We start from the raw sequence: 26578 nt of genomic DNA on the forward strand, positions 1-26578 counted from the left end.
GGAAAAGGGGACAACTGTAATTGAAAAACCAAAATAAAAAAAAAAACCATTGACAAAAAATATGACTTTTATTACATTTATATTAAACAATTTTAATATAGGTCATCCACTACCCCAAACATGCATATTTTAGTTGCATCCTCTTTTTTAAATTTTTTCTATTAGGAAAACTTTTTAATGGCAATAATAATAATTAGATATGTTTTTATCATTTCATAAAGCATTTTTTATGAAATTGAAAAATACTAACTTTTATAATATACTTATTATTAAGCTATAAATTTGCCTAATTTTCCAGGCAAGTTGGTGGTATTGTGTTTCACACATATTTGTTACTTTTCCATCCTCTAACCAAAAACTAAGAGGCCTATATTATGTTGTCAGATCTAGGAACATATTTGTTCCTCACTAAAATGAATATATTTATAATAGCACCATATGAGCATCTGTAGAGTGGACAGTTGCTTTGCATGTGGGACAAGCTAAGTTTGGAGAAGAAAGTTTGCTCAAAAAAAAAAAACAGTTAATACACACACACACACACACACACACGAGCATACACTGCCTTCCTTTGGTTTTATACTAACCTAATGATTTGTTACCATTACCTTGAGTAGAATAAACACATAATGAAAGATTGTAGGAGAGGGGACATGGAGTTTGTATATTATGCAGAAGTGGAAACCATTTGAAAAATAGTAGTCATTGGGTTTCATATCCAAATGCTTCTATACCTACTTAGATTAACTACTATTATTCTTCTCAATAACTCACACTAATGCCCTTGATAACAATTACTAATTCTAAATATTGTAATGAAATACTGTCATGAAAGTTTTAGAAAATTATTTTACTAACCTTCTTCATTGTAAATAAATTAGAAATATAAAAATATTATGTAAATAAAAACTGACATAATTCCACCCGCCAGAGAGAACCAGTATTTTGCAAATTAGACACTCTTCTAGACCTACTTATTTAAATAGGTCTATTTTGTCTTATTTATATGTACAAATTTATATTCTGTTCTATTTGGCATTATATTATTAAAAGTGTTTATGTTTAAGCCCTGGATGTTGTGGCTCAGGGGATTGAGTGTCAACCTGTGAACCAAAGGATCACTGGTTCAATTCACAGTCAGGACACATGTCTGGATTGCAGGCTAGGTCCTGGTTGGGGGCATGTGAGAAGCAACCACACACTGATGTTTTTCTCCCTCGCTGTCTCCCTCCCTTCCCCTCTTTCTAAAAATAAATTTAAAAATATTAAAAAAATTTATATTTATCATAAACATTGCTATTAGTGATGGAAAAATAGTATGTCATATGGGTATATCATAATATACCAGATATTTTCTTTAATTTTAAATCCAGGCTGTTATTATTATCTAAATGATGGTGCTTATTATATAAATATTAGTCCAACTTAAATTTTCTTAAAAAAATACACTTTGAGTAATTAAAATAAAGTGTCAAAAATAATTATTAATGTATTTCAGCTTCTTGATTTGTATTTTCAAATACTTTTATACAATATTTGGGACAAAAATCAAAGAGTGTTTAGGATAGATTCATGGCTTTATCCTGTGCCTTAAACCTAAGATTTTATCAAGTCAATCATGGGTTCTATTTTTTATTCCTTTTCACTTCCCACCTCCCAAGAACCTCCACTTGATTTTGCTTCTCAGTAAAAGCAACTGCTGCAAAAGTCAAAAACTAAGATGGGACTGTTCATCTTTCATGCACAGGGAGCAAACACTATTTTGCACAGGAGGAGCGGGGACTGGTAGTTGGTAAGCCAGGGAGAGGCAAAGTCAGGAGTGAGCTTCTGGGGCCAAAGTTAGTATGCAGCTCTTATTAGACCTCTGTTTCCTGGTGCCTGTAGGCAGCCAGCTCATGGGAGACCAGAGGAGAGGGCCACGTGAGGAACCTCCTGCTAGCCTATTCTGCTCTTTTGCCATAAATGGAGTGTTCCCTCCAATTAAAAATGCTTCTTTCCTGGGTGTTCCTCAAATGAAAATCCAAGGAAAATTACCTCTATCCTTGAAGGTCTCTTTTGGCAGGAAAAATAAATTGCCTGTGTAGATTAATGTCAAGCATCTAGTCTATTTTAAATTTCAAAAATGCATTCATTTGTCTTCTCATCCTTTATCCTAACCTTGCTCTCAATCCCACTATCTACTTATCCTCCCAACCACAAATCTGAAAGGTATTTCATGATCTCCTGTTACATGTTGCTCCAGCAATACAGACTTCTTTCTCACGGCACTTAATTACAGTTATGATGACATGGTCAATGTTCCCCATCTTTATGCAATGCAAGCTCCTGGGAAGCAAGAGCTGCACCTGCCTGTGTCCTGGGCTGTGTCCTTGTCAGCAGGACCATGCTTGGCCCTTATGAGCTGTTTAATACATATCTGTTGAATAAGTTATGTCAACAATGACATAAACTCACAGACTTTTTTTTTTAAAAGAGCTTTAATTTGGTCCTTTACTCTCCCTGGGTTTGAGAACTGGGAAGATAACTTCCATTCACAAGGCAGCCTTTCCCTTACATTTGCTGACAGCATGCTAGTGAGTTCTAGTAATTTGCAGACAAATCATATCAGAAGTGGTTGTACTCACTTGGAAAATCAAGATCTGGATTTAAAATCTTTCCCCAGAAATTAGGTTGAATCAAGATCATTTTCCCCATCTGGTAAATACTTGATTGGCTTTGGTCATGATTGAAACTCAGCTTTGCACTGCTAACTTTATTTTTCCACTCACTAGGCCGTTGTAATGTCTGGATAACGATTAAAAACAAAACAAACACTAACAATGAAAATGCTTTGTAAATAACAGCTCATCACAGTGATATAACCCTTGGAAATGTCACATTTAGGAAACTCTAAAACCAATTAAGGCAAGCAGAGCTTGAAGTTGGATCTACTGTATTTCTTTGAAGATTTAAATTTTATTTTCTGCTTTGCCATATCTGACGTATACTCTCCACGCAGAAAATAATGAAGGGATGTACCAAGACTTGGCTGTACAGTATTTGAGAGTCCGAGTGGAAGTACACTGGACACCCATCCTCCACCTTGCCCATTGATGCTCTCCCTTGCTCTAGCTGCTGCCTTAATCCCCAGACTTGATTCAGACTACAGTATTCCCTCACTTATTGCAGGAATTACGTTCTAGGCCCCCCGCGATAGGTGAAAATCCGTGAAGTAAGAACCTTACATTTATTAGTATTTATATATATTTTAAGGCTTTATAAACCCTTCCCACACAATTATAAACCGCCCCAGTCCCTTGTTAATCTTTCCCACTCCCTTATTAACCTTTTCCCCACTTTTATAAACACTACTTATGTTCTTAAACATATTCCATACTCTTAAACCTACGTAACTTTAACAACATACTTATACAGTACCTCAATATAGCAAAAAATCACGATAAATAATTAAATATAATATTTTTAAAAATCTCGCGATACAGTGAGGCCACAATAAGTGAACCACGACATAGAGAGGGATTACTATAATTCCACTTTTGGTCAAAGTCTATTTCTAACCTATTCTTAAGGTTGAATAAATTCAAAAATAATCGAGAGCCTTTGTTAGAAAAAATAATAATAAAGATTTATCCAAGGGTCCTAGGTTTTGCACACTGAAAACAAAACTAAGCAATGCCCAGGGTGTTCCAAAGAAGAAAGAAACAATGAGGGTTATTAGAGTAAAATATACATTCTTGAGAAGAATCAAGCCTGCATTCATAGCCTCTGGACTGGTCTGAGATGGTAATCCTCTAGATAAACTATGGTCTGGATAATGGATGGCAGATGAACAGTATATGTAAACATTCCTCCCCTAGTCCTTCAGTGGGTAATTAAGGTGTTACTGGAGGTTTCATGTATATTCAGGTATTGAATCAGGACCAAAAATTTCAAAAACTTAAGTTCCAAGGCTAGTTAAGGGAAGACTAGAATTGTTTCCTCAAGTCTCAACCTATCTGATTTTAGTAATTTAACATCTTGACTATAGTGACTTCATTTTATTTCTTAACTCCTTCCTAACTATCTATGACCTCAAGTCCTTTTTCACCAGAGTGGTTTACTTTTAAAAAAAAATATTTATTCTTTTGTTTATTTATTTATTTATTTATAGAGAGAGGGGAAAGGAGAAAGAGAGGGAGAGAAACATTACTTTGTGGTTGCCTCTCTATTGCGCCCCCAACTGGGGACCTGACATGCAACCTAGTCATGTGCCCTGACTGGGAATCGAACCAGCGACACTTGGCTTCCAGGCCAATGCTCAATCGCTGAACCACAGCAGCCAGGCAGAGTGGTTTCCTTTTTAAATGCCCTCCTCTTTTGTTCTCTTTTTCTATGGGGCATGCCAGAAAGTGAGATTCTTTGTGCCTGGGTGCTAGAGATCCCAGGTCTTAGACCTGTCAGATGGATTTCTGGTCTAGGCACGCTTTCAGCTGATGCCAATCCTTACCACTTTCCACCCAGACATCCTGAGAGACTGCTAGGTGTGGGATAAGTTCCTCTTGGCTGATAGGCATACAGGGAAACATGTCCAGAGCAGCAAGTGTAGCAAACCTCATATGTGACTCTAGTGAGTCTGTGGCTGGCAGAGCCTGGTACTGATGTAGCTGTTGGGGATCCAGGCCCATGTCTGAGACTGTAGCATTCCAACCATATCATTCCACTGCACATCCTGGAGACTATTGACCTTGCATTCTCCTCATATGCCCTTTGTCTATAGAGGCTCTATTTTTAGATTATCATTTAAGCAGAGATGAGGATAACTTTCTGGTGTCTTCCAAAAAAAAAAAAAAATAGCTAAGTGATTTTATTACTATCACAGGCAGTAGGTGTCTTGGGGCAATGAAATGAATCCAAAGAAATGCACTTGCCAAACCAAGATAACTAGAAAAAGATGGTGGTTCCCATCACTGCCCAAAATTTGACTGCAGGAAAATGCCCACAAATGAAAAATACCTATGAACAAGTCATCAGTGAAGACCCCATTAGCCAACACAAAATCAGCAAATAAGAAGAAATATTAAAAAGAAGTGGATCCCTAACAAAGAGATAAGGCAAAGGTAATACCCACATGATAAATACAAGCACAGTAAGCTTTTGCTGCTAAGTCTAAAGTTTGCCATGTATATCCATGACCTCAACTGAAATAAATAAACAAATGTGTTCAATCATAAGACACAAATAAAGCCATTTGTGAATGTCTTTCTTCTCACTTCTGCTGGTCCTCATTTTAGTCTATTCAATTATGGCAGTTTCTTCTGTGCTATCTAAGGCTTGGCCAAAACACCTGTGATCAATATATAAGTGATGATGGATTCCATGTTTAGGAATGTTTGACAAACCATAGTCCATTAGCTCACTGTTTAATACCTTTCAGTCTCTTCTACCTATCATACACTCACAGTCATACTATGAAGGTGTTTCCCCCATTGTATCCACAGGCAGAACATCATCTTCTGAAATTGGTTCTTCTCTACCCAGATACACCCTGTTTCTGAGAGTTCATCTGATTCACTCAGTAGTCACATGACAAAGACTTAATACTGAGTTCTTTCTATTCAATGCTACTTGCCCGTCAGTCTCCAGGAAACCATAGTAATTATGCTGTAACTGTAAGACCTTCTTTTTGATGAGCCCCTCCACCATGGAGGAAAGCATTTAGTTGGGTGGATTTCACTGGATTTCAATCAGCATTTGACAAACTTCAGATTTGGTGGCAGTGTGTCCTGGATGTGTTTGAAAAGAAGGTGCTCCTTAGAACTTGCGTTCTTTCTCATGGTATTCCTACAATTTCCATGGCACAACCCTTGGACCAGCACCAAGCTAAGTGGTGTACATATAATTTCTCTCATTTTATTATCTCCAAGAAAGTTTTAACTACTGCACTTTCTGGTAATGTTCAGCATTGACCTAACATTTTCATTATAAAGTATTATAGGATTCTTTCCTGAAAGGGGGAGAGGAGGAGGAATAGACAATGGATTGATCGTTATACCCTGTTTTTACTACTTCTGTTTCTTTTTTAAAATACATGAAACAGTATTATCTTCTACTTACTTATTATTTTTTAATATCATAATATAGAGAAACCCTTTATTTACTACCTGCAGTTATAAAGAAATTGGTAGGGAAAAGGCTTAGGCTACCTTCCTTATTCCCTGAAATATTATAAAACAGTGTCTTTCACAATGTAAATACTTGGTTACAGATATTATGACAACAATAGAAATTATGCATCATCCAGAGAATAAAGGTGATAAGGACATGAGTGTTCACTATCACATACCCAGAAGAGAGAACCAGTGAAAACCTTGGAACTGTCCAGTCCAACAACCTGCAAAAGACAAAACTAAGTCTCTAGAAGTGACTCATCTCAGGTCAACAAAAAAAGGGGCAGACCTTGGGAAACAGAAAATGAACTAGTCAGGTGCATGTTCTCATCTGACCCCAAATCAGCCCTCTATCATTGTTCTCCCAACTATAGCAGCAAAAAATAAGGATCAGAGATGGTGTGGTTTTCCCAGTAAATACATGTGGTAAGAATTCAGTTCTGCCTAAACTGAATAATTTCACGTTCTTCTCAGAATTCAAAGCAAGATGTTCTCCACTACACTGTAAATGCATTATATTTAAGATCTGTAGTAGTATTAAACAGTAGATTATTATTACAAAGCAGTATAAGAAATGCAATATGTATGATGTAACACCTGTATGGATATGTGAATAAATAGTAAAGTAACAAAAAGAACTGAAAGCCAGTGCACAAATAGCCACTTTGGGGATGGAGGGGTCTGGAAAGGCCTAAGACATGGGTCAGGAGGAAAAGCCATTCAGCCTTAGAGGGAGGGAGTGTGAGGATAGGTGCAGAGACCTGAAAAAAATCATTCCTGGTGGAGGGAGTAAGGCAGGAAGCATCTTTAGGGAGCAGGTTATATAGCTAACTGTACAAATTGATGGGATGACTGAGCTTAAGGACTTGCGTTTGCTGTCAATGTGTCTTCACACTCTTGTGGATGTACACCAGCCAAGGCAGGGGACAATTAGCAACAAGAGCCATCTCTACTTTTTCTTATTTGAAATCTCTTTTGCAGCAGAGAGTGGGAGCCACACTTGAGCTTCCCTCTCCTTGGTCCTGAACAGAACCCCCTATCAGTTGTATTAGTAAAATATTTGCTACTTTTCTCCCTCTCCCCCTTTGCCATTTTAGACAGAGCTTTCCACAAGCTCTTAACTGTTCTTGTTTTTTTGTTGTTGTTGTTGTTCTTGTTAACATGAGTCCAATGACTGCTTGAAGTTGGCCCCGGGCCATCACTTATGTACACAGTATGCTCTCTACACACCACTGAAGGGTGCAGCTGAAGCACAATGTGAGTGCTTGTCCTGGGTTTTACATTAATTCCCCCTTCACCTCTCTTTAATCTTTTTTTATTATACCATAGAACCAATGTCCAGTAACTCAACATGGTCTAAAGGAGTACACGATTGTATGCTTTTCTGTCCTTTCCACTTCATCTTGCCTGCTGTTGTACTGGCTTCTGGATGGTGGTCAGCTGACCTTCTGCCAGACCCTTAAATATGCCCCACACCTTTGTGCCTCAGGCCTTAGCAATTCTTTCCCTCCCTACTCAGATAATATAATACTTCTCATTCTCCAATTAGCTATTCTTGCTCTGTTTCAATGTTGCCTCTTTAAGGCAGTCTTTTGTGACTCTCCAGAATGGGACAAGTTTTTTTGTATATGACTCTATGTTCTGTTCTAGCACAGCAGTTGTTGAAATAGAGATTTTTGCTGTCCTCTAAAGGGAGGGCTTCCTTGAGGAGGATAATCAATGGAAAGTGTTTGCTTCTTCCATTGACACAAACTTGAAGTTTGTTTTAAGGGCTTGGCTGTCCTTAGGAAGCCATCAAACTATGAGTCACATAGGAAACAGTATCCACACTTATTGGTTATGGTATAAGACAGTGTTTTTACATAGATGTGGGCAGTTTCTCTAAGATAATGTGTGAACATATATTTAGAGTTTCAAAGTTTTGTGTTTCATCCATGGACATCTAACTCTTTTGTTTAAGAAAGTTAGGAGGGGAACTGCTGTGTTTTGAAGGGTACAAAGGAAAGACCTTGGTCGATCCCACAGAAGAACAGTGGGTGCTGATTGGGGGCCTCCAAATCAGCCATCTCTATCTTTGGGCTAGCACTTCTAGTTACATCACCCTTTGGAGAAGGATAGGGATGTATGGTGCACAAAATCAGAAGGCATCAAGAACTGTCATCTTAGGGACAAAGTGAGTCCTCACTGGTGGATACCAGTGGCACATGACAGTTGTGGCCCTAGGGAAGCCTCGCCAGTCTTGACCACAGCTTCATTCAGACAGTAAGGGTCACTATTCAATGTGTACATGGTGGTATTGTCAAAAGTAACACATCAGGAATCAGGATTTATCATATTTAATTTAGAGTGACCTCCTTTTTGGACAGTGAAAGGTCTTGTAAGAGATGCAGAGGAAAAGGGAACTGTGGCAATGATACTGACTTCCTTTCAATCTCATCTAGCAGGCCAGTGTGGATGATTTACCTTGAGAATTGGACCACCGTGCACCCCATGTCATGGCACACTTTATACTAATTGTGTTCAAAATGGACATTTAATGACTATAGAGTGCAAAGGATCAGGATTACATTTATGTATATAACTTATAAACTTTTGTGCTTAGCCCATTGTTTTACAATGCTTGAGAAATCTTGAAGTCCCTAATAAATTAAGCATATAGTAGAATGGAGAGAGTCTGGGAATGTATCACCTTTCTTGTCAGGGGGATGGGATGAAAGCTGAATTAATAAAGTAAAGAAGTGTATAGGGTAGAATGTATACTGGTCACTCTTTGCTACTTTCTGTTTTGACACTCTTCTAAAGAAAATTGTCTTCTTGCATCACAAAATTCTCTTATAAATCACTGGTGGGGACTCCTTCAAACACTGACTTGAGAAGAATTCTGAAGTCACAAATGTCATCATTGAAAAAGCTTAAATAATCCATGTTGATTTCAAAAATAGCACTTACTCGTTTAGCTATTTTTTTCTCCTCTCTCGTTTGGTGGGTGGGTTGGGTGGGGAGGCTCTTCAAGACTGGAGTATTTCTGCTGGCAGCCAGCACAGCTGGGAGGGTTGTGAGCAGGTGTCAGTGCAGCAGCTGTGGGGCGGAGAGCTGAACTGCAATCATTCCCATTCCCATAAGAGTTAGGTCAGATTTGGGACAGAAAGCATTTCCCGTCCACTCTCGTCTTGCCTCTTCTACGTGCCCTTGGACTCAGCATTGGAGAGCACAGTAGGGGTGTGCTCTAAAAACTGAGGGTGGGGACAGCAGGGCACAATACGAAGGGAATGTGGGGAGGAGAGTAGAGAAATAAGACCTACAGTGGACCAAGGAAACCATCCAAAAACAAGGGATATGCCCTACTGCATTTTAAAGGTTTTCTGCTTCCTGCTGAGCAGAGTGTTGACATCCATACACAGTCTTACTTAACCAGTGAGAATCCCTGAAATATTAATTTAGAGTTCTTACCACCAGAATCTAGCCAGGGATACCTGAGTGTCACATGAGTGTTCCTCAAGAAAATTTGAGTCCCTTTGCCTTCTTCACAAGTACTTGGGGCCACTTAGACATTAGAGTAATGGAGTGAGTCTGAGAAAGGGAGCTCCCATGCCCCTTGTCTATGTAAGTGAGCTAATCAAATAAGGGGAAAATTTCAATTCCTCTAGACTCCAAATTTCTTGAGGGCCACCTACCATGGCTGTCAATCCAGAAGATACTTGGAAAATGGCTAAGTTTGAGCTAAATGTTAGGTTTTAAATCAATAGGATGTAGGGGTCCTGAATGAGTCTCCCCAGAATGTGCCACCCTGGCATGAAAATTATTTCAAGCAGAAATCAAGTGAAGCCCAACAAACTCATGAAGAGTTTTTGTTTTGTTTTGCTTTATTTTACCTCCCCCTTTCTGCTTGAAGAGATTCAGAGAGAAAAACTTGCTTCAGGAATGGAATTACTGTAATCCTCTTAGCATACTCTCTTTAGTAACTATGAATTAAGTGTAGTAGGCAGGATGAATTCATGCAAAAACCTGTTCACTGGATTTCCCTCTGCTCCATTGTTTCTGACTTGTCCAGCAAGAGTTTGCTTACAACTTTCTCAGCTATCTATGGATTGCCTGTTTCCCTTTTGAAATCCCAAACCCATTCCCCTCTTTTTCCTTTGTCCAAAATGACAAGTATACCCAATTTTGCCTCACTGTTATTGGAATTTTCATGCTTATGTGAATTCCCTGTGCCCACACATTGCAAATTTTATTTTCTTCTGCTGATTTGCTATATATTCTTTTAATTATTTAACTAGAAAGAAGAACTAAAGTGGTGAGGAGAAAGTTTCCCTGGCTTCCACAAGGATGAAGGGACATTGTTACAATCTCCTACCCTCCTGCCTGCAGTCTCTGCTCTGCTTTCCAAACTTTTCCCCTCCATACAGTCTCAAACTTGGGGTACAGCTCTGTTATGGCAAATTTCTTACCAGAGGAGGTGTTACTGACCTCAGGGGGAAAAAAAAAAAAAAGGAAAGAAAATGTCTACTCTCTCCTGACTTTACTGCAGGAGCATTTGTGATTTTGCTTATTTCAGAAGACAGCCCACTCAATTAAACTACCATCAGTAGAGATATTTCCATTCTCTAATGGAAATCCACCAGAAATCAAACAAAAGCAAATTAAAACAACAATGAATATCATGAGCAAGATGGTAGAATTTTTTTTTTAAGTGGTGGTACCCAGTACATAGGAGGAAAGTATCAGAGGTGATTCCTAAAACTAATGTCTTCTAAGTCAGATAAACAAAGTTTGACTCCAATTGTCACTGCTAAGGAAGCATGAGGCTTTTATTAAATTGCTCACCTTCTCTAAGCCCAGTCTGTGCACTCTAAACAAGTGCAATGTTATCGTGCAGAACACATGGGATCTGTATCTAAGCGCCCAGCCTCCTGCAGGTTCAATGAGCAGCATAAATTCTACCCACTCACCTTTTTTTTTTTTTTTTTTTTTTTTGATGGAGAGCAGGAGCTTTACACTTTGACACATTAATTACCTTCTGGGGCTCTAACCTACAGAGAAGAAAATATGTAAGCAACTAGAGCAAATGATTAATGCAAGAATATCTTCATAGCAGTCTGCTTAATGAGTGAATCATTAGAAATATACTATTTGTAGAAGTGTGTTTAAAGATGACTGCATGTTTTCAGAAATATAAGACAATCATAAACAAACATGATTGGGACCTAGAGAGATTTTTCCAGACTATGAGGTGTTTGGAGCTGCAATTAACCTGCTTTAGGATACTGAGTTATACTTGGTGTCTAACTCTACTACCTGACCACCTTAGTGAAAAGTTGAGTTCAGGGAGCTAGTCATTCCAGGTGCTCTCCTCTCGAAAATACCTAACTTTTCTTTAAGAAGTGGCATTGGAAGGAAATATTTACATGGAACTTGATGTGTCTATGACAATTCAGATGAGGATATTGTGTTACACTAACCTGAATAAGTTTGCAAGGATTGGTTTGGTGTCTAATATTGATGAATTATAGGGATGGAAAACAGCATGTGGTTGGCTATGGATTTTGAGATAAAAAATCCAAATGATTTTCATAAGTTAACATCTATTTATGATTTATAAGGCATTCCCTGTTTTTTCCTCATTCACCGAGTAGAAATGACCCCAGCTCATGGCTTAGTTAAGCACATATACATAGTTCTTTATTTCCATGTAACTTCCTGCTACAGAAGCTTACTCTAGTCAACCTCAAATAAACGTGGACAAAATTTTCCTCACTTGTGCAAAGGTTAATCTTCTTCCTCTTCTTTCTGGTTCTACTCTATGCACAATTTATATTCCCCACTTTAAGTCCTTTCAAACATCCTCTGCTCCCCATGCTTCTGAAAACACTCTTAATGAATTAAAAGTCTGGCCAGTCACTTTACTGCTTATATGTTTGATGATAACATTAACAAGCATAATTTAAATTCTGCCTCATGGTCCCTGTTCCTCCCCGCCCCACTTATTGTTCAGAAATGTAAAGTTCCCAGTAATTCCCAGGAATGCCATTTTGCTAATTTCTCTAAACACTTTACACCCCCTTGGGCAACTTGCTTAAAAGGCAAGCTGGGTACACTTCCGTCTCTCTTTCCCTATTTCCTCATAGGAAAACCTCACCTTCCTTGTGAAACCTCTGCTTGTGTAGTTATTTCTTTTAATACTCCCCTGGGAACTTGCGACAATTTTTTTTAGTACATTCCAATTGTAACAAAGTTTTTCTTCACATGTATCTCTTTAAAAGTTATCCAGTGCTTGGCACACATTTGACATAGAATGCATATTTATTCAATAAATTGATGTTATTATATTTGTATCTGGTTCTTTAGAAAGTAATGGTGCTATTCATCCCCCTATCCCTCCCAGGTCGTTGATGGTTGTCTTTGCAGGCAGCACTGTGATCCTTGTCAGAGGAATAGAAAATAATCTTGTGGGTGAATATAAACAAAACTGACACATTTTTTTTTTTCATTTAAAATCTTGCAGCTCAATGTGGAATGATCCTGAAATTGAGGTCAGCTCCAGGTGGTTGTTTATATCAACTTTCAGATTGAAGAATAAAAAATGACTTTTATAGGCTTGATTTTTATTGTTTTCCAGGGCAATGTCACTTTTTCCTGCTCCGAACCACAAATTGTTCCCATCACATTCATCAACTCCAGCAGCAGTTATCTGCTGTTGCATGGCACCCCCAAAATTGATGGGCTCTCAGTGGGTTTCCAGTTTCGAACATGGAACAAGGATGGCCTGCTTCTGTCCACACAGCTGTCTGAGAGCTCGGGAACCCTGCTGCTGAGCCTGGAGGGTGGAACCCTGAGATTGCTGATTCAGAAAGCAACTGAACAAGCAGCTGAAATACTCACAGGTACCATCTGCTCACAATTTCTAGGTTCACCTATAATTCAGCTAAGTCAACAAATGGTTGATATTCTGACCAAAACATACAGAATCTGGGTCCCAGAGATGAGGATGATCTAGTCAATGTTCACAAAGTGACTCTCAGCCTGAAGAGGCAAAATATTTAGCTATGAGAGTTTTGGCAAGTCCCTTAATTTCCTTGTCCCTCAGCCCTCGCATCTGGGAAGTGGAAATAAGAATCCCTTTCTAATACTACTAAGCATAATATAGACCAATTGTAGAGCACTTTGCTAGGTCTCCAAAGACATGGTATATGCTATATGAACTCACCATGTTCACTCAGGAAACATATTAGCTCCTGTCTTATAGACAAAGAAGCGAGTCACAGAGGCTAAATAAGCTCCAAAATCACGTGAAAATAAATGATGACACCACCATTTCATCCTGAATTTCTCTGAATCACAGTGTGTAGTTTCCCTACATGCCACACTACTGTCAGATTTTTTACAGACACCCAATTCTATTTCTTGTAAAAACTAGTGAGTTTTTAAAGATATTTAAAAATATACACTTTTAAGTTATTATGTAAATACTACTGCATATCATATCTGGCCATGACAAAACTTTTAAACTTGTTCTCAGATAGTTAAAGTTTGGAAAGCACTTACTGTTATAGGAATACAGTATCGATTCTAATGCATAGCAGTGTGGAACAGATCTACGAACAAATCATGCTTTATATCACTCTGGCTCTGCTGCTTCTTCAACATAGAATTGTGAAGCTTTCCCCCCTCTTTCTCCATTTGTTATCTTACTGACTAGTGACTTCTTTATTTCCAGAAGCAGTGTGTTGACTTAGCTAACAAATAGTCACTGGGGCCAGGCCACATGCCAGGCATTGGATTAGAACTGAGATATGATGCTAGGTCAACAACTCTTTGATCAGCCTCCCTAGATATACAGTATGAATCAAATTGCCTCCTCCGTGGACCCTGGGCCGACATTTATCCTGGATTACATGACATTGCATTTTTATTTATTGTAAATGTCTTTCTTCCCACACTGGACTGTGACTTTTGTTATCCAAATAAATTAGAAAAATAAGTTAAATTGTAAAAAAAAAATTTATGATTTGCTAGTCAAGATTACATCAGACTATAGGAGAGTCTTAAATGCCAATAAGTGAACAAAAATGCCTCATAAGCCCCTGCAAATAGCATAAATATCTATGGCTGGGAATCAGACAGGTTCAAAAAGCACCTCTTCTCTTTACTATCATTTGGTCCTGGATAAACTTCTCAACTTTGTCTCATATATAAATGGGAATGTTTTAGTTATCTATAGCTACATAACAAATTACAACAAAATCTGGTGGTTGTAAACTTTTGTTATGTCTCAGTGTCTGGATCAATATCTAGAAGTACCTTGGTTGGGTGATTCTAGCTGGAACCAAGTTGTTGGCCATGGCTGCAGTCATCTCAAGGTTCAAATGGGGGTGGATCTGCTTCTGAGCTCACTTGTGGACTGTTGGCAGGCCTCAGAAGACCCATTTTCAAGCTTGTCACTGTGGCCGCTGCAGAAAGCTGCTTCATGAAATGATGGCTCTCTGACCCCAGAGTGAGTGAGTCACACACAGGGAGAAAAAGCACCCAAGACAAAGCCACAACGTTCATGTAACCTAGTCCTAGAAGTCGCTTCCCATCATTTTTGCTATATTCTATTCATTAGAAACAAGTCAGTAAGTCCAGACCTTGACTAAGCCAAGAGAATCAAGCAAGCTTGTGGACAGTAGGAGCCATGGATCAGTGGAAGCCCTCTTAGAGACTACCTAAATATAAGATATAAAAGTTCTTACATGACAAGACTGTGATGGAATTAAATAAGATAGTGTATATAGAACTTTCAGCACAGTGTTAAGAAGCTATTTAGATTTTTTAATACTGATTCAAGACCTATAGTTCCATAGAGTCATAAAAATTAAGTGAAGTGCAGTCACAGGACTTTTATAAAATTTATAAAATTTTCTGTAGTGGAGGTGAGTTAATAACTTAGGAAAATAATATTCCTTTTGTGCAGAGTTATAAAAGTTAAAATTCAGTTCTTCTTATTTGAAGAAAAATGTAAGCTAGCACTGGATTATTGCTATTTAATTGGCAAGATGTTTGAGAACAGAAACTTGTCGGCCTCAGGTCACAAATGCAGTTTTAGTATAGTGCTAGCCCAGACAGCAATTTGCTCTAAAGCATCTAGGTGCTGCCTGTATTATTAAGCACATGTCAGCACATTAAAATGTGCTTATGAATGAGAGAATGGCTGGGAAAAGCTGTCAGATTACCCAGCTGCAGAGGGGAAAAAAATCATCAGTTATTTTAGAACTGTCTCTTAAAAAACAAGTAAAAGGAGGTTTGAAAATGTGCTGACTGAGTTCCTCAAGTCTCTTGCTTGGTTCTTTTCTCAACTTTGGAAAATTTGAATTTATTTAATTTTTCTTTTAATTGGATTAAGGTTTTGTGTCTACTGGCAACTGTCTACATAGGGCATAAAAGACAGAATAAGATGCAAACAAAATCAAATGAACAAAAACAGCTTTCTTCTCCCTTACATTTTTGAAGAAACTGTTTCCCAGGTAATTGAGCTATATTGCCATTTTAAGAGATGGAAAATTTCCATATAGAAAAAGCTAGGAAGTAATGACAATAATTTCAATAATGGCACATTATAGAAAACAGAAAATAGCACAGGAAATCCAGGCATTTCAAGATTTATTTCAGAATAGCTGAGGTACTCCTAACACCTTAGGAGAAGAAGAGAAGGTGACCCCCTTGCAAAAGGCAGGACACTGATGCTTGATACATCCATTCCTGCTTCCCAGACTCTGTGCAGTAGGCATTTTTTGGGGGGGGGGAGGAGGTGCTATTTTGGGCTTCGTGCATTGGAGATTAGGGAGAAGAGTGCAAACGTAATGCATCCTCAAAATAAAAAGGAACCGAATGTGCTCATTCTGTGGGATGAAGTTTCAAAACAATGAAAGACAATAGTGCAATCCATACCTTGTATTTTTTTTTAAATTTTCTGTTTTTGTTGTCTTCTTTCTTGATTGCCTTATACATGCAGGCATGAAGAGAAGCTAAAGACACCATGGCACCATGGGAGTAGAATCGACAATGCTATGGGTCTCAGGAGTGCCAGAACTTGATCTAAGCCTAGCCATGTAATGAAAAAAACAAACAAACCAACACTCATAACATATATGAAGGAGTTATTATTTTGCCAGAATGCACAGGAGCAAAATGAGATTTATAATTAAGTTACAATGGCCATGATGGTGTTCCTCCTCATTCTCAAGATCATGGTTTTTACTCTGTATCTTGTTGTCATCCATATTCATGTTTTTATATTGTCAGTTGCTTAAATAATTCAAATTTTAAAAAATCCTGCTTTAGCTAAAATATTTACAGGCAAATATAAATGGGCTATTAATGAAAATAGGCTATTTAGGATGAGATCTTGGGTTTTCCTAAAACAGTTTACTTAATGGTCTTATTATTGACAGATTCTTGAGTTAAGTAGGATTGACACAGATAATGAACCCATTGTTTTTACAGATGCGTGATCTCATTTAGCTAAGGCTATCTGTATATTATTATAAAGTAAAGCATGTATATCTATAGTAAACACACATTTATACTCACACACACACTCACACCCACCGTTTATATAGTATATGTGACATACTTTCTAAAGACCTTTTGATTCCTTGGTAAGAGTATTACCTAAGCACTAAGGTCACTAAGTGACATGAGGTACTACTAATAGTCTATCTGCTCCCAAAGATTTTGGCCTATATTACACAACCTTTCTTGTTCTAGTTCCCCTGTGCTCGAACCCCATATGGAAGTCTGGGGGATGCATGAGAACAGTAAGAGTACCTTCAAAAAGTTCTGCTGACTGGTGAGATTTAGGAAAATTTTCAATTAATGAACAAACATCTGATTTCCCAACTTTATGCATTTTAAATATCAGCTCTTTAGTACTTCTCCTGAGGTACTATGTCATGAAGACTCTATCTCTCAAGTCCACACCTGTTCAATGAACAATAGATACTGTGTTCTATTTTTTAATAAAGAAAATGGCTTCTGTTTTAAAGACTCATAAAAGGATGCATAGAATGGAGTCTGCTATTGTTCAAACCAACCTGAATTACAAATAAAAATAAAAATATTTTTAAAAAAGAAATTCTATAAAGGTAAAGAAGACCACCTGGTTTATTTCTTTGGAGAATCAACGCAGAATTTTTTTAAATTTTGTGTAAAACCTTAAGTAAACTAAAGAAAAAAGTTGGAACTACTATAATAAATTTTAAAGTGATCTACATTTAATGTTAGTTTTATTTTTCTGATGGGAAAAATGCTTGGGAATAAGAGTAGTATGAAAAAGGTATGGGGGCTCCAGTGATTAAAATTTGAAGTCTGCTTTTTCTACTGTAGCACTTCTCAAAATGTCAAGTGTCCACTGACAAGCAAGTCTGGGCAAGTAGCTTGAACTCAGGCCTTAGGCATCAGAGCTGCAGACTAGCTGTGCTCTGCTTGATGCAGAATGCTAGGTTTTGTTCTGTTAGACCTTAATGCAAAAGGGGAGAGTTGGTTTAGAATTGCTGCAATCTCTTTTAGAACTTTACATTAGTTCTTAAAGAAAGACAGTATGTCAACCCTTTTCCTTATCTTCAAGGAAATCATTAACCCAAGAGTCTTCTTTTAAAAACAAGTAAGTGGCCTTGGTTAGGGGTGTTCAGGGCCAAGCTCCCAGCTAGAGGTCATGTTTTTCAACTCCCAAAATTCTGATTCATACAGAGTTAGGTGCCAAGGATTCAAATCTGAGTTTTTCTGACCTTTAAATCACACTACATCTCTCTCTCTCTCTCTATGTATGTGTATGTTGTGTGTTGGTTAGGGAGGTTATCAGAATATGTAAGGCATTCAAACTACATAAATACAGTTACTGGAGCTATTTCATCAGGAGAGAAAACAAGACAGTGCTTTAATAAAGGATTTTAAACATAGGACAAGCTTTCTCAAAGATGAGGGTTTTTATGTGCTTATATCATTGCAGGAAGTAGAACAAGCACACTAAGGCCAAGTGGCAGAGAAAAATCATTTTTGTTTTTTTACTAAAATGTATTCTATTCAGAGCTTTTCAGCTTCACAACATGAGGCTTTAATATCACTAGAGGTGTCAATCCTAGAGTGGAATTTTCAGGATTGAGGAATGAATCACAGCACAACTTAATGGAACCCAGGAGGTGGAAGAGGCGGTCTCTAGACAGAGACTTCCCACCAGACATCTGGGTACTCCTAATGATTGTAAGAAGGTGACAACTAATTACAAGGCACAGAAATAAACCAGGTGGTCTTCTTTACTCACCCTGATAATACCTGTGGCCAGATGGTTTTAGTCTAAAGCTCTGCAATGAACAGAGCTGCTCCCTTAATATTGCCCTTTTTCATATGTCATTTGTATCTAGTCACTATCTACACATCAAGTAAACAATGATAACTTCATGAACTTCATTCTCTACTTCAACTGTCATCACTAATGTCTCTGTGCTTTAGCTAAGACAATGTTAAAAAGAAAATCCCATTAGTGAGGGTAAAAAAAAAAAATAGCTATGAAACTATGACTGTTACAAGAAGCTGTCTAGTTGGTACAGCGTTCGAGCTTCAGACACAAAAATATAATGAAGCATTCCATTTTGTGGGAAACAGAGAAATGCAATTGTCTGAGCTTCAAGGTATCAAGCAAAGATTGAGAAGGTCTACCAAAGTAATGATGTCTTAGGCATCCTTAGCTTGTTCAGGTATGAGTAATGACGAAGAAAGCATTTCATTTAATTTATTCTTTTTCTTCAACACTCACTGAAAAGAGTAGCAGAGGAAACTAGATATTTAGTCAAATCTGTCATCACCTCCTTTGATCTTCCATCATTTTTACTTTAATAATTCTCTCCTATAGTCCATTTGCCTCCATTTAATTCAGAAGGCTGTTGAAATGTCTACTCTGTGCTGGTACTATACTCAAACTCAAGGATGGAGGCATTGCCCCCAGGAGCATACATACACTTCTGGAAAGGATGACAGTGAGGCTTTTACAGTGCAATAGGACACATGCTCAGGATACTGGGGGAGCTTAGAAAAGAGGCACCAGGATGGGTGAGAAAGGGAAGGCTTCTTATGGGTGAGAAAAACACAGCTTGGTTTTTAAAAATGAATAGAATTTGGCCAAAGAAGAACAGAAAGGATACTCTTTGATTAGAGGAGAGAAATAGGACATCTAGAAGGGTAAGACTCCACAAATGGCTGAGGATGCCTCAGTCAGAGAGGAAAAGTCAGACATACAAAAGATACATACATATAAAAGATGCAGCTGCATTTTGGTCAAGGACACTGAGTTTAAGTTGTGTCCTGAAGGTTATAGAGAACTATCTATCTCTGGATCTGAGCTATCTTTTTATCATGTAGATGTTTGAGCTGAGCATTCACATCACCTTCACCACCAATACAAACATCTCATTTCTTGTCTGACTCTAGTGGATGGCAAACCCAGCTGTTTTGCTCTCATATACTGACAAAGGGTTTTGAGGATCCAGGTTACCTTGACATCTGAGCCATACTTTAACTACTAGGGAAGATTTACCTGTGATTTATGGCCAGTCTTTAAAGAGGGCTTTTCTGTTGACACTTAGCTGTGGAATTCAGCTGGTGTGATGCTCAATCAATGAACGAGCATTTAGAGAAACAGAATGTGCCCTGCTGATTCTGGGGGTGGAACTCTAAAACATGGCTCAGACTCTGACGCCCAGGAACTTGTAATCACATTAGGAAGAGAAGACTTATAGAAATAAATTGCTAATTAATAGTACAAGGCAGTAAATAGTATGAACTAAGTGTATACGTCAAACACTAGATGTTATATGATTTTTGAAAAGGGAATCACTATGTGCTGGTCTGGTCAAGAGAAATCTACTTCATTTTTTTAAATGGTTTATTAACTTATTCATTCAATCTTTCAGCACATTTTATGTGACCTTTACTATGCTATGAGACTGTGATAGAAAGTCAAAACTATATGCTTCCTGTTTTTATAATTTAGGGAAGGAAGCATTAGGACAAAAATAGGGTATTAGAAGGTAGAGAGAGGGATTTGGATAGTGAAAGAACTGAGAGGGTTATATAATGTGGAGAGGCTAGGAGTGGATGCAGCAATTAGTTAAGTGCATTCAGTTGAATAATATTGAATATACTAGCCTCACCAGAGTAGGGAATTTGTGTATGAATATTGGGAAATAAGACTGAGTATAGATGGAGACTTGATTACAGAAGGCATGAATTGTAAAGATAAACAGTATGAGTTTGATTGTCTAGGCTCCATGACTGTCAGAACATGAAGGTAGCTGGTCTGCCCACCTAGACTTTTGACATATGCAAATTAACTGTATGCAAATTAACATGGACCTAGCCGCTCCCATAGGAAATGAAAATTGATTTTGCTTGTTCTCAGAAGAAATGTTGATGGACATAGCACAATATATTGACTGACCTGGTGGAGGAAAAGCAGGAAGATATAATAAACCTACTGAATGTGTTGATGAGTAAACTCACCTTAACCAAAATGTGTTTGGCATAGTGTGGAGACAGTGCCTGCAAACACACAAGCAGGCAACTCCTACAGGCCCTCGAGGTGGGCCAGCAGTCTTCATTCCCTCTTCCCTTGCTCTTATGGGCTGATGAGGTGGACCAAAAATCTCCTTCCCCCTCTTCCATTTCTCCTATGGGCCCTCGAGTCTGTCCAGGAGTTTCCTCTCCCCCCCACCCCCCAACTTTTCTCTCAATAAGCCTGTTGTGTAATCTTAGAGTAGTCTCTGGGTGATACCTGACAATGTACACTGGAGGAATATTTGCTGTGAGATCGACAATAGCTATTCTCTAGGTAGTTCAACCTAAAAAGATGCCCTGTAGCAGAAAGAGGTCAGAGGCTGGTAATGAGAGAGCCCACCCCCAAAATTTGCAGCTGCACTAAGGGATAGAATAAAAGTTGGAGAGGAAGTTTAGGAAAAGTGTGAGTTCAATTTAATGTATATAGAGAAGGGTTAATATAATTTTATAATTGATAGATAAATGATATCTGAGAAACACAACTCAGGATTGAAATTGTAGCTTAATGGTACTAATAATTGTGATATGATCTTTTATGATTTAATTGACATTTTAAGACTAACTTATTCAATTATTTATACAACCCCACTTTGTTCTCTCAAAAACTGAAACTACCTTTGAAATATGAAGTAAAGGTAGTTATGACAGAATATGCAAAAAACAGTTGAATTGGGTTTTTTGTGGAAGATAAAACCTGGAAAGTTCCAAGTCAATCTAGGTAGTTCTGTCTCTATAGAAAAGAAAGAAGATGTAGAGAGATTAAGAAATTTGCCTAAAGTTCTAGAATTTATAAGTGGTAGGGCACTGAGCCAGAGGTAACAGGTGAATAAACCCATCAAAGGAATTGGTTTCAGTTTATTTCCAGGGTTGGAAGTTGAGTCTTCAGGGAATCTATTCTGGTCTGGGCTGTAGATTTGCATGTCCATGTGTAGTATAATGACTGATGCTTAGAAGTTCTGGGACAGCCACTCAGTCCCCAAGATTCTGTCTTCAAATCATGAAGAGAGACACTGAAATAATATGAAAGTTGAAATGGAAAGAACTGTTAAGAATTTGACTGAGACAGGCAGACAGACAGACAGATACAAGGCTTTGCAACCTCAAATTTATTCCTTTAACTCAGGGGTTCCAAACCAAGGTAACTTCTGCATTCTCACCTAGCCCAACCTCCTATTACCCTACTCCCCACTCAGGGAAATTTTGGTAAATTCTGGTAACATTTCTGGTGCTGGGTATGGGGACCTGTTGCTACCATAAAGTAAATCAAGAATTCTACTAAACATTCCATGCCTCTTGGGATACCCCATCACCAACAAAAAATTATCTGGTCCAAAATATCCAGGGCTGGTATTAGGAAACATGGCTTTAAGAGAAATCCTTACTCATATAAGACAGTTTAGAGCTTCTGAACGTTAGTTAATCACTCTGAGTCTCAATTTCATCAAATATGTACTGTAAATTGTTGTAAAGGTCATTACAAAAAGTATAAAAAAGACAAAAATTCAGTAATATTATTTACCTAGAAAAATTAAATCAAAGTAATTACAATTAGCTAGAAATCCAATGTCAGATCAAAGTAGACATTGGGAAACAAATTTGAATCATATTTAATTTTTTATTAGACTCTAGAAGGTCCAAATGGACAGGACCAGAGTTTGAACTCCGTGTTGCAAAAGGAAGTTTCCCTGTGAGAATGTAAACTGAGACAGCCACTTAGGAAACCCTCTGGCAGTTTCTTAAAAGGTTAAGGGTCAAGTAAACAAACATATTACTCAGAAATTCAACTCCTAGAGGGACACTTAAGAGAGTTGGGAACTCTCTATAAAGCTGTTCCAAAAAATGAAAGAAAGAAAGAAAAAAGAGAAGGAGATAGTGGAAGATGGCAGCGGAGTAGGTAGCAGTGTTGTCTGCTTGCTCCCATCATGGAAGAACTTGGAGTAAAAACACGGAGAGGAGTGAGTGAGTTCAGATTTCAGACAGTGTGAACAGGGATGGGAATGTGGGAGTGGCGTGAAAGAGGGCAGAAAGCTCAGACCGCGCTCTCCGAGAAGAGTCACTGGGCCTTCCTGCCCAGTGTCTCCACCACACCACACCCGAAAGGGACAGCTGCCGATGGCTCATTAGCCGGGATCTGCTTAGAAACTTCCCCTGCCATTGGTGCTTGGACCAGCAAAGTCCCGAAGGAAGTCAACAAGAAGGTTTGGTTGAAACAGCCAGAGGCATGGGAAGACAGTGAACAGCCTGGACTGTGAGAAACTGTATGAACTGAGTTTAGTTGGGGACTCCTTGGACTGGCAACCCTGGGCAGGCAACCCTGCACCCCAGGCACATGCATCACAGCTCCACCAAACAAAAAAGAAGAACTGAGCCAGGGAGAGGGGCCCATATAGGAAAGCTGCAGTGGAAACACAGGCTCAGTAAAGACCCAAGGCAGGCAAGTGGTACACACAGGAGAACAATAAGGTGCTGCCAGTCAGGGATGCAGGCCAGTGCTGCAGCTTGGAGGCAACACAAAGACTTCTTTGGAGGAGGAGCAGAGACAGGCCCTGAGACTGGGCAGGGACTAGGGGCTTGCACACTGTCCTGCCAGCAGAACAGTGTTGCTAGACAAGCCTGATGAGTGCTGGAGGGTGCTGCAGGACAAGTGGGGAGAGACCCAGCTCAGTGTGGATCACAGCAGGAAGCTGCAGCAGGCCCACGAGTGAGAAAATAGTAGCCAAAGAATCCAGCTAGATCTCCTCACAGCCAGCCAGCCAGAAAAGAAGATTTGAAACCCGCAGAATTTTGACCAGAGGCAGATACAAAAAAAGAAAGACAGCGCCCAAAGCATCTCCATAAAAGAACTCAAGACAAGGTGGGCAGAGTGACTCTCAATCAACTAGCCAGAGGGAAATTTCCACCAAAGAGTAACTGAAATATAACCAGACAGCTTAAACAAGCAACATAAAGGGTATCCCAAGAGAATCAAGTTCAGGAGATCAAAGAGACTGCACCACTGAACCACCCAGGTTTCCTATACAGAATCTCATACCACAAAAGTGGAAAATCAAAACAGATAAATCTAAGAAACAAAAACAAACAAAAAGCATACATCATGGGGAGATACAGAAACAATATCCTAATAAAAGGAAAAAAGGACTCACCAGAGAGAGAGAGAGAGATGTAACAGCGGTAAACAATCTATCAGACATAGAATTCAAAATAATAGTTATAAGGAAGCTCAATGAACTTGATAAACTGAGAGAAAACTACAACGAACTCCAGGGGAACTACAAAAAACTCCAGGGAAACTACAAAGAACTCCAGGTAAGCTACAAGGAACTTACTGATAACTAAACCAGCATTAAAAAAGACATAGAAACAAATAATAAGAACCAGAAAGAAATGAAGAATACAATTTCTGAACTGAAGAACACAGTAGAATCAATCAATAGCAAGCTAAAGAAAGCAGAGGATCAGACCAGCTAAGTGAGAGGACTATGAAGAAAAAAATTCCCAGACAATACAACAAAATGAAAAAAGATTTAAAAAGAATCAAGAGGGTTTAGAGAACTGCAGGACAACATGAGACAAAACAACATTAGAATTATAGGGATACAAGAAGGAGAAGAAGAGGAGCAACGGAGAGAAAACCTGATTGAAAAAGTAATAACAGAAAATTTTCCTAACTTGATGAGAGAAAAAGTCATGCAAGTTCAGGAAGCACAAAGGGTCCCAATGAAGATTAACCCAAAAAAGGCCCACTTCAAGGCACATAATAATTAAAATAGCAACATTTAAAGACAAAGAGAGAATCCTAAAAGCAGCAAGAGGAAAACAGCAAATAACATACAAGGGAGCTCCAATAAGACTATCAACTGATTTCTCAACAGAAACACTACAAACCAGAAGGAAATGGCACAAAATACTTCAAGCAATGAATAACAGAGGCCTAAAACCAATACTACTCTACCCAGCAAGGCTCTCCTTCAAAACGGAAAGTGAAATAAGGAGTTTCCCAGACAAAGGAAGACTAAAAGAATACATCTCCACCAAACCAGCATTGCAAGACATGCTAAAGGGAATGTTTTACAAAAAAGAAGAAAAAGAAAAAAGGAGAAGAACACAGGTACAAAGGGGAATGAATAAATACCTGTCAATAATAACCTTAAATGTAAGTGGATTAAATGCTCCAATATAAAGACATAAGGTAGCAGAATGAATATGAAAGCATGACCCACATATATGCTTTCTATAAGAGATCCACCTCAAAACAAAAATCTACACAGACTGAAAGTGAAGGGATGGATAAAAGAAGTATTCCAGGCAATGAACATGAAAAAAAATCTGGGGTAGCAATACTTATACAAAACAGATTTCAAAGCAAAGGCCATAAAAAGAGACAAAGAATGACATTTTATAATACTTAATGGAACAATTCACCCAGAAGATATAACCTTGCTTAACATACATGCACCCAATATAGGAGCTTACATACATATAAAGAAAATACTAGAAGACTACAAAAAGGATATCAACAACAACATGCTCATATTAGGGGACTTTAGCACCCCATTATCAACAATAGACAGATCTTCAAAGCAAAGAAACACCAAAGATATTGAGGCATTGAACAACACACAATAGACATAATTGATATATAGAGAACTTTTCACCCGAAAGAAGCAAAATAAACATTCTTTTCAAATGCACATGGGACATTTTTAAAGATAAACCACATGGTAGGACACAGAACAAACCTCAATAAATTCAAGAAAATTGAAATTATATCAAGCATTCTCTCAGACCACAATGTCTTGAAACTAGAACTCAACCTCAAGGAAAAAACTCAAAAACATTCAAACTCATGGAGAATGAATAACATGATATTAAATAATGAATGGGTTAACAATGACATCAAGGAAGAAATCAAGAAGTTTCTATAAACTAATGATAATGAACACACAACAACCCAAAACCTATGGAACACAGCAAAAGCAGTCCTGAGAGAAAACTTCATAGTAATACAGGCCAAACTAAAAAGGATATAAGAATCTCAAATAAAAAATCTAACCCTTCAGCTACAAGAACTAGATCAACAACAACAAACAAAGCCCAGGGTGAGTAAAGGAAGGAAATCATCAGGATCAGAGCAGAATTAAATGACATAGAGACTAAAAAACAATTCAAAAGATCAACAAAACTAGGAGCTGGTTCTTTGAAAAGATAAACAAAATCAACAAACCTTTAGCCAGGCTCATCAAGATAAAAAGAGAGAAGATCCAAATAAACAAAATCAGAAATGAAAGAGGACAAATCATGACTGATATCAAAAAAATACAAAGGATTGTAAGAAATTACTACAACCAACTGAATGGCAGGAAACATGACAACCTAAATGAAATGGACAAATTTCTTGAAACATATAAACTTCCAAAACTGAACTAAGAAGTGGAAAGCCTGAACAGACTGAAAACAAAGAGTGAAATTGAAAGAGTAATAAAAAAACCTCCCAGCACAAAAAAGCCCAGGACCAGATTGCATCTCAGGTAAATTTTACAAAACATTTAGGGAAGAATTAATGCCTACCCTTCTCAAACTATAACAAAAAATCCAAGAAGAGGGAAACCTGCCAAACTCTTTCTACGAAGCCAGTATTACCCTGATTCCAATACCAGGTCAAGCCATAACAAAGAAAGAAAACTACAAGCCAATATTGCTGATGAACATAGATTCTAAAATTCTCAATAAAATATTGGCAAACAGGATCCAGCAACACATTAAAAAGATCATACACCACGATCAAATGGGATTCATCTCAGGAATGCAAGGATGGTTAAATATTTGCAAATCAATAAATGTAATACACC

At 38.1% G+C, this 26578-nt stretch overlaps 1 protein-coding gene across 1 annotated transcript in view; it reads left to right on the plus strand.

The window, feature by feature from the left end:
• CNTNAP5 (contactin associated protein family member 5) overlaps window positions 1-26578 on the plus strand; it is a 1232224-nt gene that overhangs the window by 646838 nt on the left and 558808 nt on the right. Inside the window, exon 8 of the mRNA XM_090279100.1 lies at window positions 12763-13027. Coding sequence (XP_090135226.1) covers window positions 12763-13027 — 265 coding nt within the window. The remainder of the gene's footprint in view (window positions 1-12762; window positions 13028-26578) is intronic.

The sequence above is a fragment of the Furipterus horrens genome, unplaced genomic scaffold, assembly GCF_987537825.1.
Source record: "Furipterus horrens unplaced genomic scaffold, mFurHor1.1.pri manual_scaffold_1, whole genome shotgun sequence".
Lineage (NCBI taxonomy): Eukaryota > Metazoa > Chordata > Mammalia > Chiroptera > Furipteridae > Furipterus > Furipterus horrens.